General features: G+C 40.9%; 1 protein-coding gene and 1 pseudogene across 8 annotated transcripts in view; one reads left to right on the top strand and one right to left on the bottom strand.

The window, feature by feature from the left end:
* LOC131901546 (periphilin-1-like) overlaps nt 1-21,518 on the top strand; it is a 101,096-nt gene that overhangs the window by 13,430 nt on the left and 66,148 nt on the right. For 6 of the 8 annotated variants that reach the window (XM_059252664.1, XM_059252668.1, XM_059252665.1 and 3 more), the window contains one exon: nt 7,396-8,634. The exons of the other annotated variants lie outside the window; for them this stretch is intronic. In XM_059252664.1, coding sequence (XP_059108647.1) covers nt 7,396-8,496 — 1,101 coding nt within the window. In that variant the 3' untranslated portion in view covers nt 8,497-8,634. Of the gene's footprint in view, nt 1-7,395; nt 8,635-21,518 lie in introns of those variants that run through there. 8 annotated transcript variants of the gene reach the window in all.
* Nucleotides 5,638-6,241, bottom strand: LOC131901551 (14-3-3 protein epsilon-like; annotated as a pseudogene).

The following is a 21,518-nucleotide window of genomic DNA, read 5'->3' on the forward strand; positions in this document are numbered from 1 at the left end:
AATTTCCCCTCTACTAAAGGGATGTTTAGAGAACCTTCTGGGCAGTAACAGCCAGGATTCCTAATTTCAGGCCTTTCTGTACTTATTGTCATAAGCAGCATCTGGCCAGGACCATCCCCAGATGGATGAAAGTCTTATCAGACATACCTCTGTACTCTTTAAGAACAGAATTAAGCATCTAGACTATCTGTTTGAGAAGGCGTCGCAGATGTGCTAATTAAGTTTAACCTTCTCCTTTCCAAAATCTTACCTCTAGTTTTAGATCCACCCTTAACAATTAACTCAGAACTAAAGGGTTCCAACTTACATGTACATCTAGCTGTGATGAAAGTTGCCTAGTCAAGTTGCCTATCGACCGAGCATACTTGCCAGAAACTGTGGGAGCAGAGATATCTTGGAGAGATAAGAGTCAAAGGGATAAAAGGGCAGTTTTATTTTCAGAGAAGGACTAGATTTAAAAGAGAAAAGAGAATGGAAGAACTAGATGGGTAAGAACTGGAGAGGGATGGATTGAGATGGGAAAGAACTGGATTGAAGGGCTAGAAGAGAGTAATAGAGGAACAAGATGGAAGATGAGGAAGAGCCAGATGGGGAAGAACAAGATGAGGAGGAACAAGATGAGAAAGGAGGAGATGGGAGAGGAGCTGAAATGGGGAAGAACTAGATGGATGAGGACCTAGATGGGGCGGAACTAAGATGAGAGAATTAAGAGAGAGCTTAGAGGTTAGCAGGTAAATGTAGAGAGAAATCAGGCAAGAAAGGAGCTAGGCATGAGAGCAGAATTGAAGCTGTGTAGACAGAATTTTATCCCAGAGGAATAAGGTAGACAGACAAAAGAGCTCGATGTACTTAGATTCTTTGCCCCAAAATAATTCTCGCCATTCATAGCTTCTCTTATGGGCTCCTGGGAAGACGATTATTAAGGCTGGTCCTTAGTAATATTCAAGAAAAAGCATTTCCAATCTCGTTGACATTTTGTTAATAAGACAGGGGACATACAAACTAAACAGAAAGCAGAAGTATTTAATTTTTCTTAGTATTGACTGAAATGTTTAGCTTTTAGAGAGGCAACATTCAAATTCTCACATGACTATTCTACTTCAGTGAATGAGCCATTGAAACAACTCTCTCCCTCTGTCCCGCTCACTCTTTTTGGGAATACTGTCATCTGCTTTAAGCTTTCCATCTCTTTAGAAATTCTCTCTTCACTATTTCATAATCTCAGCTACTCTCTGATATTTATTAAACTTAGGAAGTCTTCACTGGATGTGTTGCATACTCTAGACTTGTTATGGACAAGGTGTAGATAGCAATCTATTTGTCCTTTTGTCTATGCTTGTTCTCTGGAGCCAGAGATATCTATATATCTTCTCTTGTTGCAGGATATTTGATCACACTGTGACACTCTTAGACTATGTTAATAGTGTTAATGTTGAATGAGGGGGTGGAACCAGTGGCTAACTGACTGGAATTAGCCATAGAGAAGCCAGGAGTACAGATAGAGAAGTTGGACAGGAAGGAGGAAGGAGGGACTTGGAACTCAAGAGCTCTCTTTGACCTGGGACATGTGGATAGAAGGTGTACTGGGTGGGTCTCTGGTAAGAAAGGGAAGGTCAGCTGGTCACTCCTCCTGTGCTTCTTTGATCTATAAGGTTTTGACCCAATATCTGATCCTCGAGTTTTCATTGGTAATGGACCCATTTAGCAAAACACAACATTCTCTTATCATTTCAAGATTTTTTGTGCTTATGGTAATACATTTTTTATAATCATTTATTCCTTCAACAAAATATTGTAAGTACTCACTATGTGTTCTACTATCTTTAAAATGTTGAGGTTATTTAAATCATCTTAATTTTCCAGAAAGTATATACTTTTCCCTATTTGCCTGGTCTTTACTCATGTGTTTAAACATTTTGTTTTCATTAAGCTATATTTAACTACAGTTTATGTTTCATATCTAATAATTCTAATGTATAATGATCCACTAGCCTAAATTTTCTATTGTCTTTTTCAGTCTTGTTTCCTAAATTAGGTAAGAATTTTTGTATATATAACATTATCATTTCTCAGAAAAATTTCAATGGAATGTTTGAGAGCTGAGAGAAAGGACATTCCTCTAAATGATATTAGTTTTCTTCTGTGAGTCTGGAATCTATATGAATTAAATTCTTGGTTTGAGGTTTTGTGGCACAATTAAGTTAGTGTGAATTAGACTTACTCATATGTACCTCTTTGTGGTTATGAATTCTGAGGCTTTATTTTTGTACTCACTAAAAAGGTTGATACTAGCAAATTTACCTGTAGTTCTCCAGGCTTCTCTCTTGGGGTTGGATTGTCCATGAGTGTTTACTTCTTAGTTTGCCTTATGCTGGAGTAAATTTTCCTGTCCTAGTCTTATGGGGGATCTTCTGTTGGGCTTTGAAGCCCTTGAATTTCCCCATGATTCTGAGAGTTAACTCAATCTCACCCAATTCTCTTGGAAGCAAGTCAGTTGAAGTTCTCAGAGATTTTACCATCATTCATTGCTTAGCCTAAATATTCTTTTGTTTTGTCAGTAAGCAGGTATCGGTGGAGACTTTAGGTTATTTTTTAGTATTTTTATGTTTTGCATTTGAAGGTTTATCCAGGTCATCTAATTCTCTATCAAGACCATTGTTCTTTTTTAATCCATCAGGACACTGTTGGTTTTAGACTGCATCACCATAAGATTCACCTTGTTTGAAGTCTAACTCTGAAATATCCACCCTTAATATGTTCATCAAGAAAGATCTCATTAAAGGGAGAATGATTTAACTCATCCTGTTCTCTGACAAGAGTAATTCAATAGACACAAGTACATTAATAAGTTTTGATTTATTGGCTAAATACCAAATTACCTGACATTGTTGTTCAGCAAACAGGAGTATCATAAACTCATATTAGCAAAGTTTTTTATAGACTCAAAAGAAGACAAATATCAGATTTCAGAAGCTTTCTGGTTGTAGCCACGACCGCGTTACTACCCATTCACCATGTCCGAGCGAGAGGCTGAGGATTAAAAAGAGAGACAAGACAGAGGGTCATTCCTCTCAGTAGAATGCCCCCTATTGAAGGAGGGAGGAGGCCTTAAATACAGACTTACAGTACAGTGGAAGAACCTGGGAGGGCAAAAGTAGGCTACAGGTGTTTTACATTCTAGCATTCCACCAGTATGCAGGAATGAAACCGGCAGGGAATTAGCATAGGGAGGACATCTGATCAAGGTCAGCAAGCAAGGTAATAGCTCCCCAAAAATGGGGGCCAGGGCCCAACATCTGGTTACTGTGTTCCAAATTAATTTCTGTCTTTTCTAGGTAAAACAAAACAAAACAAAACAAAAGCCCCCTATAAAAAACCCAAACCCAAAACAAAACAAAAAATAAGGTCAATGTTGGAAAAATCAGTCTGAATTCTAATCAATGAAAGTATCTGAACTCAACTCTGAACTCTGGATTCCTATTCCATTGTTTATACTACTTTGCATCTGAGGCAGTCTGTGGGAATTGCTTCATCTGCCATGTGGGTCCCAGGGATTGAACTCAGGTCATGAGGCTTGGCAGCAGGTGGGGGATTTGTAGCTTAAGTTTTTCTGCCTGGCCCACAGTCGGGGCAAATCTCTCTCACCTGCCAGTCCCACAGCCACTCAGACCCGACCAAGTAAACACAGAGATTTATATTGGTTACAAACTGTATGGCCGTGGCAGGCTTCTTGCTAACTGTTCTTACAGCTTAAATTAATACATTTCTATAAGTCTATACCTTTCCACATGGCTCGGGGCTTACCGGCATCTTCACATGCTATTTGTCATCGTGGTGGCTGGCAGTGTCTCTCTGACTCAGCCTTCCACTTCCCAGCTTTATTCTCCTCCTTGTCCCGCCTACACTTCCTGCCTAGCCAATGGCCAATCAGTGTTTTATTTATTGACTAATTAGCAACACACTTGACAAACAGACCATCCCACAGCAGGGATTGTGTGCCCAGCTCCCACTTCCATGCTGGGATTTGGTCTGCCTTGGGCTTGCACAGGTTTGTTTTCTTTTTCATGGTGTTGCAATTTGTGTGAGTTCATATGTGCATCTGCCCTACTGTGTCCAGATGTTCCTTGTATTTCTCCACCACCTCAGATTATTATACTCTTTCTTTGTCCTCTTCCTCAATGATCTCTGAACTTTGTGAGGGTAGGATGAGGAACATAGGTTCCCTTTAGGGCTGAGCATTCTTCTGTCTCTTATTCTCTGCACCTTGGCCAGTTGTGGGCCACGATGTTAACCACCATTTACTGTAAATCAAAGCTCCTTAGATGAGGGATAAGAGGTACATTGATCTATGGCTGTAATGATGAGTCACTTTAATACTATGTCCATTTAGCAGCATGATAGTGGTAAGTTCTCCCCTAGGGCCTGTGACTGCTAGCTGTATGTTCTTGGTCTGATAACTGTGCTAGTATGGGTTTCATCTTGTGGAGAGGAACTCAAATCCAATCAAAAATGGTTGGTTACACCAATACTGTTTGAGCTACTATTACACCAATGGACATGTGTCAGGCTGATCATTGTTGTGGCTCATAGGTTTGATAGATAGGTGTGACTGATGATTACTGCTCTCCTTTGGTAGCTTGCATAGCACCTTCCTGCACATAGCCAGCAGGGATGAAACATTTAGGTCATTACCAACTTGATTCTGCCATGTTCTATGACTCAAATATGGGTATCTTCAGCAATAGGGTTAGTGAAAATAAAAGACCACATTGTTATGACATTACGATTTTTTCCTATTATATAAATTAATTTTAATTCATTTTACATTTTCAATATTTTAAATAAATATTTTATAAGCTTGTATTTTAAGGTACTTTAATTTTTTCACTAGTGGAATTTATTAGAATATTATGATTTTTTGCTATTATATAAATTAATTTTAAAAATTCATTTTACATTTGCCTCTATCGTGCGATTAATCTTTCTTAGATGCATCACCTAGAAGTCTAATGGCTTTCAAACATCATTTCCATTTCTAATGATGATGTTGCTGCCTGTGGCTGGAGCAATACAGTAATGCTGAAACAGCCTCTATGCAGTCCTGTTAGTGTTGTAAAGAACCTAAAAGCTGGGGCCAGTAAAATCCACAGAAATTCACTCTTGCCTTTAAGAACTTCTGAAAACTGTTTTTTGTTTTAAAAAAGGGGGAGGGGAGAAAAAAAAGAAAAACAACAGGGCAGGAACCTAAATTCTGAGACCAAATATGAAAGTCAAATTTGCTGGTTCTCAGTGACAATGGGGAACTTCCCAGGGAAGCGGAGGGGAGGGAGGGTGGTCAGAGATGTGTTCTCTTGTTGGCTTTATTGTGTCTCACTGATTTTCACCTTCCACATACTGCAGCACTTCTTTATTCTGCTCTTCACCATCACCCTGCATGTCTGAGGTCCAGAGCGTCAGGTTATCAGGTAGCAGCTGCATGAAAAGCGTAGAGTCCTTATAGCTTCCTTCACTCAGTGTGTCCAGTTCTGCAATGGCGTCATCAAAAGCTGCTTTTGCCAACCTACAGGCATGGTCGGGGGAATTAAGAATTTTATAGTGGAACATGAAAAAGTTGAGAGCAAGACCTAAACAAATGGGGTGCTTTGGAGGGGGTTCTGTCATGGTGATGGCACTAGCAGCTTAGTAACCCACGAGGGTGTTTTCTGCAGCCTCCTTCCTGTCATTTCCTGTGGCAAACTCGGCCAGATACCTGTGGTAGGCCCCTTTCATTTATAATAGAAAACCTTGGACTCACCAGTTTTAGCTGCTGGAATGAGGTGTTTGTCCAGTACATCCAGGATGTCACAACAGATTAACTTGATCTCAGTTTTAACCATTTGCTGGTACTTCCGAATCATCTTTAGTTAGTCCTCTCCTCCCTTGTTTTCTTCCTTCTCTTCAATGCTGCTGATTATTCTCCAGGTTGCTCTTCTGGCTCCAATCACATTTTTATATGCAACAGATATAAGGTTTCATTCTTCAACTGTCAGCTCCACGTCCATCCCTGCTGCTTTCTTCATTGATTCCATCATTTCATCATTTCGCCAGGCCTGCTCTGCCAGCTTTGGCTGGTACACCAGATCCTCCAAATCATCCATAGTGGCAGCAGCTCCAGCAGGGTATGCACAAAGGATGGAAGCAGATAACTTCAACTCTCAGCTTCTCGCTCCTAGACTGAGCAGTAAAAATGGCGGTGCTTCGTATATTTATGTCTTACTTAATTTTTAAAATTTTAGAAGTGAAAATACAATCACATCCTTTCCTTTTCTGTTTAATTTCATTCCATATCTTCTCCTCCTGGGTGCCTCTCAAATTTATGATCTCTATTCCTTAATTTTCACACACACACACACACACGCAAATATATAAATACAATCTTCTGAGTCTATTTAATGTTGCTTGTATATGTATATGATTTCAGAACTGACCATTTGATATTGGGAACCAGTTAAAAGGATCATCCCTGGGGAAGACTAATTCTTTAGCAGCTGTGGTTCTTTTTTTTTTTTCTTTGTTTACAGGGGTTTTTTTTGTTTATTTTTATTTATTTATTTATTTTTGGTTTTTTGAGACAGGGTTTCTCTGTAGCTTTGCGCCTTTCCTGGAACTTACTTTGCAGACCAGGCTGGCCTCGAACTCACAGAGATCCGCCTGCCTCTGCCTCCCGAGTGCTGGGATTAAAGGCTTGTGCCACCACTGCCCGGCAGCCTGTGGTTCTTTGTTTAGGGGTAGAACCTTGTGAGATTTCCCACTTTCAACTTAGCATATTGATTGGTATTGTCCCTGTTCAGTTTTTCTTTAGGCAATCATATTGTTGAAATATCGTGAAGCTTCCCTTTCATTTCTGGTTCCTACAATCTTTCCTCCTCCTCTTAATGATGCTCCCTGCACCTTAGGCACAGGAGTTGTGGAATATATATTGGGGCTAGATGCCCCACAAACACTTGTTCTCTGAATTTGAGTGGTTGTGGTTTACTGCAGTGGTCTCTCTCTGTTGCAAAGAGAAGCATTTTTGGTGAGGGGTGAGAGCGACACTTATTTGTAGTAAGTGGAATTCACTTAGGAATTGTACTGATTTAGTCAAGTAGTAGTACTGCATTCTCCTCTAGGACGCATGACCTCACTAGCTCCAGCTAATTTCCTAGCTTTCAAGCACCTGGCATGATTTCCCTGCTGTTGAGTGGTCCTAAGTCTAATTAGAGAGCTCTGGTGGGGTTTCAGCAGCAGCGGTGGAACGTGCGTGTTGGAGAGTTCCAAGGACGAATTTTTAGACAATAACAGATTCTTGAACTGAGCCATGAGTATGGTTAGAAATTGAAAGTGAACAGGAAGGGAAGTACACATTTCTGTTGGCAGAAGTCCAGTGGCTTCCACGAGATGAGATGTGGTCTGAAGGATGGTGTGACTACAAGCGACTTCCAGGAAATCAAGCACAGGGATGGTATCACTACAAGCGACTACCAAGAAAACAAGCACCTCCTTGGAACCATCCCAGTGATGGCAACCGTTGTGCCAAAGAGACCGCCTCTGGGAGACAAGAGATCGTCTCTGCTAGCCAGACCTGATGAAGGAGGCTACAGTAGATACTACTGTCACGTGGATTACCAAAAATGGGATGAGGGCCGCTGTTTTTCTCAGAATCCAAGAAGTGGTCCACCCTACAAAAGAGGCCCTTATGGCTCCCAATGGTCAAGAAATGAGTATGCCACAAGCCGACAGCCTCAATACAGGGCCATGAGAAACGGCTTTAGAAGAAGACTTTTCTATTCTTCCCATTATTCAAGACAACGATCTCCCCATAAACGGGGCGCTCCTTTTTTGAGAGAATCACATGTGGGCGGGAAGGACTCCCTACCCAGCAGATTTGGCTCCAGTCTCAGCAGTAGAAGCAGGATGTGCTCCTTCCATCAGTCTCGACATCAATGTAAAGAGAGAGCCATCCAGTTTTTGAAAACATCAAGAGATACTGTGCCTTCAGGTTCTTCATCCAAGGTGTTAAAAAGCCCCAGCCGGCTGACTGAGAAGGAACAGGCTGATGCTGCAAGCAAGTGGGCTAATGAAAATCCCAAGAAGTCAGAAGAAAATCACTTGGCTGAAATGTCCGAGGTTGAGACGGGATCCAAGGCACCATTATGTATCAACCAGACAGAAGAACCCGAGTCCAACACAAGAGCTGGCCCAGAATTGTGTGAAGACAGCCAGCTTAGCAGTCGCTCAAAAGCGATTGCATCAAAAATCACGGAGATTGAGAAGGTTTACCGACAAGTCTGTGAAACTTTCCGGATGGTGGTGGAAAGGCTGATTGAAAAGGATCGTTCGTTAGATAAATCTATACAGTTTGCAATGAAGCAGAGTTTGCATGAAATAGGTGAGCAACATGTTGAAGAACTCAAGCATTTCATTATGGAGTATGATAATTCTACTCCAGATTTTGGAGACCCTTTTGAGAAGAATTAGGGCTCAGTTCAAACAAATTTTTAAAGCTTCTAGATTTTTCCCTTTGGACTTTTGAAATCCTTACTATTTTGTGATAAAGAGAAATACTTTATGATAACTGACAACGTTGCTAAGATCAAATAAACATCTACAATAGTTTTTAAAGTCTCTTAACTAGAATGTTTTTCCTATGTGTAGAATCGTCTAATCCATCTTCATACATCTCCTCCCTTCCAAATATAATGTTCAATTAATTTTTTAATGTTTGAAAAGGCAGTTCTGGAGAGCAGCTCGCTGTACTTAACTCATGATCAATAGTCTTCCATGGTGTGCTGGTCTCCGGGGTATAATTTGTAGTTAGAGATCATTCCAGGTTGCATCATAGGCATTGTTAGCATTTTGAGTTGAGTTTGACTTGCTGCCTGCTTTTTTTCTGCTTTGTAACTTTCAGTGATGTCAAAATATGCTATCTTAAGGAAGTAGAACTTAGCTGTCTTGCAATATTTGCTTTGAGAATAATTCTTCTTCTTTTTTTTTTTTTTTTTTTTTTTTTGGTTTTTCAAGACAGGGTTTCTCTGTGTAGCTTTGCGCCTTTCCTGGAACTCACTTGATAGCCCAAGCTGGCCTCCAACTCACAGAGATCCACCTGCCTCTGCCTCCCGAGTGCTGGGATTAAAGGCATGCACCACCACTGCCCGGCTAATTCTTCTTTTGTATAGGAAAGAAGCACTTAAAAAATCTCTAAAGGACACATTAAAACAAAACCTTCTTCTCAAGTCTTTGAACATAGTGTGTCTCTTCTATGAAGTGAGGCTCCTAACTGCTCTCTCTGAACAACATTATATAGATAAGACTGATAGGAGGGGGTAACCTGAGATAAAAATGCATTTTAATTTGAAGTTTCTCAGAAACCCTTCTGGTAGTGATAAAAAATTAGACTATACAACAACCTGGAGTTTTATTTTAGGCCTGTTCTTTATCAAAGAGGGACCTGACAAGGAGCTCATGATTGGGATAAAATGATAGATTTCTTTGTTAATTTCCGTGGTCTTAGTTCTGTAGAGTTAGAGAATCTCCCTCTTCACAAGTGTTATCAAAGAAACAAGGCAGAGTAAGGCATCACACCACAGGGAATGGGCTCTAAAAAGGCAGTTCATAAGCTAGAAAACAAGGAAGACCCTAAGGGGGGCACATGAATCACCTTGGGAAGGAGAAACAGAGGATATCTACATGAGTAAACTGGGGGTGAGGGGGGAAGTGGGGGAAGGGGATGCGGAGTGAGAACATGTTCAAGCTGGGGCAGTTGGATTGGGAGAGTAATGAAAGAGATATCTCAATAGAGGGTGTCATTATGGCGTGAGGGAGAAACCTGGTGCTAGGGGAATTCCCAGGAATCCACAAGAATGACCCCAGGTTAGACTACTAGCAATTGTGGAGAAGGTAGCTGAACTGGCCTACCCTGATAATCAGATCGGTGAATATCCTGTCATAGAGCCTTAATCCAGTAACTGAAGGAAGCAGGTACAGAGATCCACAACCAAGCACCAGGCTGAGCTCCAGGAGCCAGTTGAAGAGAGGGAAAAAGAATGAGGAAGACGGGGTCAGGATCATGATGGGGAAATTTACAGAGGCAACTGGACCAAGTTCGTGGAAACTCACGAACTTTAGACCAACAGCTGTGGAGCCCTCATGGGACTATACTATCCTCTGCATGCGGGAGAAACTTGGTCTCTTTGAGGGGCCCCTGGCAGTGGGATCTATCCCTGGTGTATGATCTGGCTTTCTGGATCCCATTACCTATGGTGGGACACGTTGCTCACCCTTGACGCATGGTGGAGGAGCTTGGTCCTGACTCAACTGAATGTACCAGGCTTTCCTGTTCCCACATGGAGGGACTAACCCTTTTGGAGGAGAGGATGGGGCATTGCAGGGGAAGGAGGAAGGAGATGCAGTAGGGATGAGAGGGGGATCTGAGGTTGGTATGTAAAATGAATTAAAAAATTAAAAAATAAGCCATTTCGTGTACCCAGGATAAGATCTGTTCCCATTGCTAGGGGATAAGATGAGGAGAACTTGGGGGAAGCGGGAGAAGGGGAGGGAGGAAGAACTGGGGTTGGTAAGTAAAATGAATACTAAAACGTATGTAAAAAAATTAAAATAAAAAAAGAAACATGGCAGAAGACAGCAAGGCCAGCAGAGCTCCCCTCACCTTGTAAGTGAGTCAGTGAACAAGCGAAGAGAAAATTAGGACACTCCACTCACTTCTTGATCCTTCCCTGCATAGCACTGAACCACAATATACAATTTGTGACAATAGGTACATTAAAATCACGGTTTTAATTACTTCCCAATTTTTTTATCTCCTTTTTTTGAGTCAAAGTTTTATAGTCTACTCTTAGCTAGACTGAAAACCATTGTGTAGACCAGGCTGGCCTCAGACTCACAGACATCCCCCTGCCTCTGCCTCCTGCATGCTGGGATTAAACACATGTGCTACCATCCTCAGTATTCTGTTCGTTATGGCCAAGATGTAACAGTTGATGGTGCATACTTGTAGGCAGACTTTTTTTTTTCCTTTGGGCCTCCAGCTCACAATTTAAAAAATGGCATGGAGACATACTATTAATTATGAAAAGCTCAGCCTATAGCTTATGCTTGTCCCACTAGCTCCTATAACTTAAATTAACCCATTTATGTCAATCTATGTTTTGCCTCATGGCTTTTTACCTCTCTTCCTTCTTGCACCTCCTGTTTCCTCTCCATGTGCCCTGGTGTCTGTCACACACCTAGATGCATCTCTCTTCCTCACTTTTTGCCCCGAAGTCCTGTCTAACCTCTTTTTGCCTAGCTATTGGCCATTCAGCTCTTTATTAAAGACATCAGAAGGCGCCTTGGCAAAGACACATCTTCACAGTGTACAAAACAATTATTCCACAATATATACTTAGCAATATTTTGCCAAGCTCTTCATTGTGGTACTTTGTTGTCACAGCTGGTTAGGTATATTTGTTGTTTCCTTCCCTTGGCTGCTTGCACAGCACCCAGTACTATGAAAACTAGTCCTCAGGGTGCAGACATTCGGGTCAGATCCAGGTGGATCCTTCCAGTCCTGTGTCTGAAGCACATGGTATTTTCAGCAAGAGAGACTTACCTCCAACTTCTGTGAGATGGTCAAGGGCAATGTCAATACCACATATTGTTTTGGGACTCTCAAACTCCCCTTACCAACAACTCAAAAGGGAGTGTTTCATCCCTGGTACTGGGGATTTTGCTAGACAGTCTATGGCTTTTTGTAGAAACATTGACATCTGAGGTGGGGGAATTTTCATTTGAAGTACAGATGTATTCACACACACACACACACACACACACACACTCATCAACACATACATGTGATTTTAGATAAATAATCATTGTCTTATTTAGGGTTTCTGTTGCTGTGATGAAGCACCACGACCCATAAAACAAGTTGAGGAGGAAAGAGTTTATTTGGCTTACACTTCCATATCGCTGTGCATCATCGAAGGAAGTCAGGACAGGAATCTGGAGGCAAGAGCTGATGCAAAGGCAATGAAGGAATAATGCTTACTTGCTTGCTCCCCATGGCTTACTCAGCCTGCTTTCATATAGAACCCAGAACCATCAGACCAGAGATTGTACCCCCCACAGTTTGCTGGGCTATACCCACCAATCACTAACTAAGAAAATGCCCTACAGGCTTGCCTACAGCCCAATCTTTTGGAGGCATTTTCTCAGTTGAGTCTCCCTCCACTCAGATGATGCTAGTTTGTGTAAAGTTGACACAAAACTAGCCAGCACAATCGCTGTGGCTTTTTTCAAGTATCCTTACTGTTATTTCGACCTCTTCCCCTCCATCCCCATTTGTATTGACCACCTTCTCTCCACTCCAATGAAAACCTCCCCTGTTTTCACTATTTCCCCTCACATCATTTGTGTATTGTTATTCTTCACTCTAGGGCTCCTTCCCATGCCCTCCCCTGTGTGCTACCACTTGACTTTCATAGTATCTGCATTTACTCCAGGTTTCATATTCACATCTGAAGATTTGGAGGTAGGAATCACAGAAGAATGAGAACATGCGCCATTTGACTTTCTGTGTCTGGGTTAATTCACTTAATACAATATTTTCTAGTTCCATCCCTTTGCCTCTAGATTTCATTTTCTTTACAGATGAACAGTATTCCACAGTGTATATGTATTGCATTCTCATTACCTCTTCATTAGTTGAAAGCTATTTAGGTTATTTCCTTTTCCTAGTCTATGTGAATAGAGTGGTAATGAACAAGACTGAACAAGTATCTGGGGTAGGATGTCAAGAACTTTGGACACATGCCAAAGAACTGCATAGTTTGCTTATAAAGTACGTGTTTGCCTGCATGTGTGTTCACACTACATGTATGTCATGCCCACAGAGATCAGAAGAGGTGTCAGTTCTTCTGGAACTGGAGTTAAAGAATGTTGTGAGCCTCTAAGTAGGTTATGGGAATTGAAGCTTGGTCCTCTGCAAGAGTAAAAATGCTATTAACCACTGAGACATGAGCCATTTGTTATTGAGAACCGCTGGAAGCAAAAGTCCGTGAGAGCATACAGCATTGACAAGTAGAGTTGAGAAGGTCAACCTATCAGAACTAAGGGTTCTGTTACAGGAAACCGTCACTCAATGCATTATGAAATTCCTGCCTTTTGAATGAATTGGCTGTCACTTGTTATAAACTTCTTGGGCAATAACAGCTGTGATTCTCCCCATTTACCGTGCATCTCCATGTTATGTGTACATGTAATCTCATGATTCCATCTCAATCTTGGACACAAATTTCCCTATATATTTGGGGTAATTGGATAACTGTCCCCAGCTGTGTTTATTTTCATTAATATATATCTGGCCAGGGCCATTTTCTGGACAAAAGTATTTCAGCAAAGGTTCCTTTTTCCAAAGACAAATGCAGAGAAATAAACATTAGCTCCTCTCACTCACAGATAGAGAAAAACCACTAACAATTAAATCCTAAACACCTTACCTTCACCCCGGGTTACTTACACAAGACCCTAATTTAAGAGATTTACTGCTCACATTCCTGGGATGATGTTTTAGCCATTTGTTAGTTACTGAGTTAAGGCAGTTACTTCCCACTCACCCAAGGAGATTGCCTGCAAGGCAAGAGAGGAGATAGGTGCCAATCTTTTTTTTGTGCAAAATAAGTTTGAATTCCTCCTCAACCAGGTGCTATTCCTAGATTTTCTCCTCAGCAATTACTCTGAGTGAAAGTGCTTTTACTAACCAAATACTACATGCTCTGACATAGGTTGCTTAGCCACCTAGCATATGTCCCCCTTCCTATCAGAAAGCAGCTGCAGCTGGGACGAGCTGGAAAAGTGGCACCAAAGACAGTTTAATTTCTTGTGACTTGTTGACCACTAACAATCTACCTAGCCATTTCTAGATTATAGTTTGAGCACACAAATTCCCTAATTGATCTTAGCCTTTAGTTGACACTACCAGAGAACTCCCCTTTAGCCACTCCCATTTTGGGTTGTAATTGGAAGCTGACAATTATTGCTTTATGTGTGGATCCTTATCTCCTCTCTCTGTGACCCTGAAAACCTCAAGCCTTGCATTGCTTTGCCAAAGAATTACTGTGTGGGTATATATACTGGTTCTCTGAGAGCACTGGGGAGAATTGATTGATTATTGCTCAAGCTAGAACTTCAATTACTATATTGAATAAATATGTGGAGAGTGGACATCCTTGTCTTGTTCTTGCTTTTAGTGAAATCACTTTGAGTTTTTTGATATTAGCTGTTGGCAGCCTTTATTATGCTTAGGTATGTCCCTTGTATTCCTGATCGCTCCAAGAACTTTATCATGAAGTGGTGTTGGATTTTGTCAAAGGTCTTTTCAGCATCTAATGAGATGATTATGTGATATTTTTTCTTTCAGTTTGTTTATATGGTGTATTACATTGACAGACATCAGTATGTTGGACCATGCTTGCATTCCTGGGATGAAGCCTACTTAATCATGGTGGATAATTTTTTTATGTGTTCTTAGATTCGGTTTGCCAATATTTTATTGAATATTTTTTGCATCAATGTTCATGAGGGAGATTGGTCTGTAATTCTCTTTCTTTGTTACATCTATGTATGGCTTGGGAATCAGAGTAACTGTAGCCTCCTAAAAGGAGTTTGGTAATGATCCTTCTGTTTCTATTGTATGGAATTCTTTGCAGAGTATTGGTATTAACTCTTCTTTGAAAATTTGGCAGAATTCTGCATTGAAACCATCTTGTCCTGGGCTTTTTTTGGTTGGGAGACTTTTAATGACTTTCTATTTCCTTAGGGGTTATTGGTCTATTTAAATAGTTTATCTGGTCTTGATTTAACTTTGGTATGTGGTACCTATCTAGAAAATTGTCCATTTCTTTTAGATTTTCCATTTTTGTGGAGTACAGGTGTTTGAAGTATGACCTGATGATTCTCTGGATTTCCTCGTCTGTTTTTATGTTTCCCTTATCATTTCTCATTTTGATAATTTGGATGCTCTCTCTCTACCTTTTGGTTAGTTTGGATAAGGGCTTGTGTATCTTGTTGATTTTCTCAAAGAACCAACTCTTTGTTTCATTTGTTCTCTTTGTTTCTATTTTATTGATTTCAGCTCTCAATTTGATTATTTCCTGGCATCTATTCCTCCTGGGTGACTTTGCTTCTTTTTCTTCTAGAGCTTATAGGTGTGCTGTTAAGTCACTAGTGTGAGATTTTTCCAATTTTTTTATATGGACATTTAGTGCTATGTGTCTAGCCAACACATCAAGTCCAATACAGAGAAACTCAAAGTAACCCCAATAAAACCAGGAACACACAAGGTCGTCCACTCTATATCTATTCAATATAGTACTTGAAGTTCTTGTTATAGCGTAAAACAGCTAAAGAAGATGAAGGGGACACAAATAGGAAATGCAAAAGTCAAAGTATTATTTCCAGATGATATGATTCTACCAGGGAACTCCCACAGCTGATAATCACCTTCAGCAATGTGTATAATACAAAATTAATGAAAAATAATTAGTAGCCCTCCTATTTACAGCTGACAAACTGATTGAGAAAGAAATCAAGGAAACAACAAGCTTCACAATAGCCACAAACAATGTAAAACATATTGGAGTGATACTAACCAAGCAAGTGAAAGACTAGTACGATAAAAATATCAAGCCTTTAAAGAAAGAAATTGAGCAAGGTATCAGAGGATGGGAAGATCTCCCATGGTCATGAATTGATAGAATTAAGGCAGTAAAAATGGCCATCCCACCAAAAGCAATCTACAGGTTCAATGCAATCCCCATCAAAATTCCAACACCAAGCCGGATGGTGGTGGCACATGCCTTTAATCCCAACATTTGGAAGGCAGAGCCAGGCATATCTCTGTGAGTTCGAGGTCAGCCTGGTCTACAGATTAAGATGCAGAACAGGCACCAAAACTACACAGAGAAACCCTGTCTCATAAAAAAAATTTCCAACACCATAATTTACACACCTTGAAAGGACAATAATCAATTTCGTATAAGAACAGAAAAGCCAGACTAGCTAAAAATCCTGATAGCATAGAAGAACTTCCAGGGCTATCACCATCCCTGATTTTAAGCTGTACTACAGAGCCATAGGAATAAAAACCACATGGTATAAGCATAAAACCAGACATGTTAGTCTATGGAATTGAATTGAAAACCCAAACATAAATCCATATACCTGTGGACACCTGCTTTTCAATAAATAAGCCAGAAATATACACTGGAAAAAGAAAACATCTTCAACAAGTGGTGCTGGTCATACTGGATATCTGCATGCAGAAGAATGAAAAGAGATCCAGTGGGAGTGTCTAACTGGAGGCCCAAGACACAGGAGGGAGGCCATGCCAGAAACTTCCTAGATGGCCAGGATCTCTAAGCTGGATGGTTCAGAGACCTAGCATAGAACCAAACACTATTGGTCTAAAATAAAGTCAATGGAATGATTCCTAGTGATATTCCGTTATACTCATAGATTGATGCCTTGCCCAGTCATCATCAGAGAGGCATTTTCCAGCAGCTGATAGGAACAGATAAAGAGATCCAATGACAAACATTAGGGGGAGCTCAGCGAACCCCACAGAAGAGGGGAGGAAGGACTGTAGGAACCAATGGGGTCAAGAACACCAGGAGAGCAAGGCCCACTGGATCAAATGAGCAGGGCTCACAGGAGTTTACAGAGATGGAAGCAGCAATCACAGAGCCTGCATGGGTCTGTGCTAGGTTCTCTGCATACATGCTGTAGGTGTTTAGCTTGGGGTTTTTGTTGTACTCCTAACAGTGTGAGTGTGAGGGAGAGTGTCTCTGACTTTTTTGCCTGCTCATGGGACCCTTTTCATCCTACTGGATTTCCCCATCCTGTCCTACAAACAGCTTTTTTTTTTCTTTTTGCTACAACTCACTGGAATCTAAGTGCTAACTTAAGCTGGAAACCTTCTAAACTGCATGGTTACAGCTGCCCTCATTTAAGTAACAATGCCCTTAAATCACCCAAATATTAGTTATTTTTTAAAAAATCAGGCTTATAGACTGTTATAAGACCTTAAGAAGCCAGGCAGTGGTGGCTCACATTTTTAATCCTAGCACTCGGGAGGCAGAGGCAGGCGGCACCCTGTGAGTTCAAGGCCAGACTGGTCTCCAAAGTGGGTTCTAGGAAAGGCGCAAAGCTACACAGAGAAACCCTGTCTTGAAAAACCAAAAAAAAAAAAAGACCTTAAGAAATTAAATAAAATTTATTGAAGCCAAGGGTAATCTCACAGCCTGACTTGCCATCTCCCACGGCCATCCCTAGAAATCAAAATAGTAATTGTTATAGACTTACAAGATTGCTCCTTTACCATACCTCCTCACCCTAAAGATTGTCAGCATTTTATTTTTCACTTGCCATCTCTCCCTGCCACAATGGAGGCCAAAGCTGACATACAGTGCAGGAGATACAAATTCTGTTTATCCAGAATTCATTTTATTAGGCAGAGTTCCTCATTATGTGTACAGATTAACAATCAGAACTAACTGTCAATTATAGTTTCCTCAAAGTCACCCAACCCAATAATATATATATATATATATATATACATGTGTGTATACATATATATGTATATATATTTATGTACATATATTACAATACATTTATTGCACAGGTGATATTATATTATATTTAACTATGAAATTCATGAGCACATAGATTGGAAGATAACTCTACAGGATATACTGGCACTTTTTCATATGTCTGTCCAAGAACTACAAATTCTCTCCCTATGGGAGCTTACCCAGGAGGCCGATGTCCTTATGATTTAATGGCTATGAAATGAGAAGTAATACAACATTTGTATCACTGCTTTTCAATTTTAGGAATGCCTAGTGCTCATAAATGGACAACGGCCTTACATATACTTCAAAAGCTCTTAAGAACTGGTGTTCAACTTTTCATATCTCCCACTACAGGCATTCCTTATTACCTGCCAGGTCAAGATATGATGGAAGGATCTCATCATACTTTAAAAAGCAAAATATCCTTATTCCAAAGTGGAGATCTTAAATATTCATCTCCCCATATCTTAAATCATCTGCAACCCACAGATCCAGGGAGGCTGCCTAGCAGGGGGAACCCTAGGATGACTGTGGCTTATAATAAGTTTTGGTTTTGCCCAATGACTGGGCAAGGTTTAGTGAAACATTTCACTATTAGGATGAGAATTTGTACTGTATCATGCTGATGAAAGAAAATGCTGGCCATACTTTCAGGAGGGGAGGCTAAAATCTTTTTAGATTATGGATTAGCCTATAGAAAAATGTCTGCCATAAATCAAATAGTGAAGGGGAAGATGAATAGGAATCTCACTTACACAACTTAAATAAAACATAGCTCTCTGAACAGATGAAGATAGGTTTCTTCTGTATCCCAGAATCTAATCAATATTTATATGTATAATTCAGCTATTAATTGGCTTAAATGGGCTTATTGGGAAATGTTATCATTTTTACTATTTTCTACAGAGAAAATATTTTACTGTTTAAAATAACTCTAGACTTTTGAATTATAACCTGATTTTATGTTCAAGCTATCTGTGTATTACTTCTCATGCTCTGTTTGTAATCAATACATTCTGAAGACTATATGAGTTCTTTCCTCAGTCATTTCTCCACAAAGGTACAGCTAAGTCTCTAGGACTTTCTCCCTAGTAATTGGAAAGGTCCAGATTTTTTCATAATATCAGGAAGAAGATATGCTTACATATTTCCACAGGACACTGACTTGCCTTATGGATCCTGGATTGCCTGGTCACACCATATGAGCAGGCCACTGCAGGACAAAGGTGCTCTAAAGCTCTTAGTCTGAATACAGGCTGTTACTTACCTCTAGATTCTTAAATATTGGGATTTGACTTTAGGAATAAAGTGATACAATTCCAGATCCTTCTGATGAACTGTTCATCACTGATATCAAAACTTATAAAAATATTATTAGAAATAATAATTCTGCAAGGATGACTAGACTGCTACTCACATCACAAGGGGGCTACCTGGAAAACAGGACCCCAAGAAAGACAAAGGGATCACCCAATGACAGAGATATGGAATGAGATCTACATGAACAGCCTGGACATGAGTGGGGGTAGTGAAGGGCAAGGGTCGAGGGAAAGAGAGCTTGGGGGAGCAGGAGATCCCAGCTGGATCAACAACAGAGAGGGAGAACAAGGAATAGGAGACCATGGTAAAAGAAGACCACATGAGAATAGGAAGAAGCAAAGTGCTAGAGAGGCCCACAGAAATCCACAAAGATACCCCCACAACAGACTGCTGGCAATGGTTGAGATACAGCCCGAACTGACCTACTCTGGTGATGGGATGGCCAAACACCCTAATTGTCATGCTAGAAACCTCATCCAACTACTGAGGGATCTGGATGCAGAGATCCATGGCTAGGCCCCGGGTGGATCTCTGGGAATCCAATTAGGAAGTATGAGGAGGGTTTATATGAGCGAGAATTGTTGAGACCAAGGTTGGATAAAGCACAGGGACAAATAGCCAAATGAATGGAAACACATGAAATATGAACCAATGGCTGAGGGGTCCCCAACTGGATCAGGTCCTCTGAGTGGATGAGACAGTTGAATGGCTTGGTCTGTTTGGAAGGCATCCAGGCAGTGGGACCAGAGCCTGTGCTCATTGCATGAGTCGGCTGTTTGAAACCTAGGGCCTATGCAGGATCGCTTGGCTCGGCCTGGGAGGATGGGACTGGACTTACCTGGACTGAGTCTACCAGGTTGATCTCAGTCTGCAGGGAAGGCTTTGCCCTGGAGGAGATGGGAATGGGGGCGGGCTGGGGGAAGGTGAGGGGGGTGCGAGGGGGAGAACAAGGGAATCCGTGGCTGATATGTAGAACTGAATTGTATTGCAAAATAAAAATAAAAAAATCCTACTTAAAAAAATAATAATAATTCTGGCCTAAATATATTTTATTAATTTTGATCAAATAGTAAACAAAATTTGATATATGTAAATGACACATTTCAGATTCCATTCTCTGGCTATTCTGCTGTTTTGTTGAGACTCCAAGGATTCATAATTTTGCTTTCACAAAATTCACCACTGTTATCATATTGCTAATATGTCTAAAGATTTTGACTTTTTAAGAAGGTTATTATAAACTTCAGGAGATCAAAACTCACCAGCACTCACAAGCCAAGAAGGACTAGAAGAATTAAAACCTGACTACAGATTATTTCTCCCACATACAAATTTTCTGTGTTTCTTCAGCTGGGGGCCATTTCCTCTCACTCTGGGCTGATGTACTCTTCTCTCATCAGCTAAAACCATGCATTTAATATTCCATAGTTACACCTGTGGTGATATTTTATTTGTACTGAAATGTGATTTTATTTTTATGTTAATAAATAAAGTTGCCTGGGGGTCAGAGCTAATAGCAAGCCATAGCAGAATCCTGGAAGTGGGGGTGAACACCTTTAATCCAGATCACATGACAGACAGATCTCTGTGTGTTCAAGGACACAGGCAGCATGGAGACACATGTCTTTAATCTCAATACCAACCATAGAAGTCCTGGAGGTTTGTATAGACAGGCAGTGAAGAGGAGGTCATACGGTTGGGTTTACAACCAATGAGAAGGCAGAACAGAAAGTCAATAAAAAAACAGATACACAGGAAGTAGGTCTCTTTCTGAGGGGAAGGACAGTAGCAGCAGGAAGGGTAAGAAGGTGGTTTTTTTTTTTTTGGTTTTTCAAGACAGGGTTTCTCTGTGTAGCTTTGCGCCTTTCCTGGAACTCACTTGGTAGCCCAGGTTGGCCTTGAACTCACAGATAGAAGGTGGTTTTAAGTCTCAGCTCTCAGCTACTGCTCTGCCCTCTTAAGCTTTTAACTCTGCATTTGACTCTATGTTTCTTATTAAATAAGACTGTTCATCTACATCTGGTGCCCAGTGTTTGTGATACAAATTCATGAAAAAGCCACTTGCCTGTGGCCTTTCGGGCCCCCGCTCACACCTGAGTTACACATAGCCAGTTGTGGCAGCTTGGCGGCCTGCTAGCTGACTGACTCCCTAGCTGGGGACAGCTCGGCCTAAGCCCCAGGGCTGACCAACTGAATGTAGCTACACCAGTGCTATGAAAAACTCAGGCCTGCCAGAACTACCGCTAATTGCAGTAGCTACACGCAACTGCAGATAGAGCTGCTGTTGGCTGAAATGTCAAAGCACCTGGTCGGAGCTTAAGGAAGCCTGAGCCCAGGCTCGACTGGACTCAAGTGGGAACACATGGCTAGATATAAGCATTTAGACAGAACTCTTGGCTATGCTTTCTTGTTCTCTCTCTCTCTCTCTCTCTCTCTCTCTCTCTCTCTCTCTCTCTCTCTGGAATCACACCTCGGACACTCGGACACTAAGTAGCTGTTTTGAAATTCCCTCAGATTTCTACTGTTCTATGCAGACTTGGTAAGTCAATTAAG

This window comes from Peromyscus eremicus, unplaced genomic scaffold, assembly GCF_949786415.1.
Source record: "Peromyscus eremicus unplaced genomic scaffold, PerEre_H2_v1 PerEre#2#unplaced_110, whole genome shotgun sequence".
In the NCBI taxonomy this organism is placed as follows: Eukaryota; Metazoa; Chordata; class Mammalia; order Rodentia; family Cricetidae; genus Peromyscus; species Peromyscus eremicus.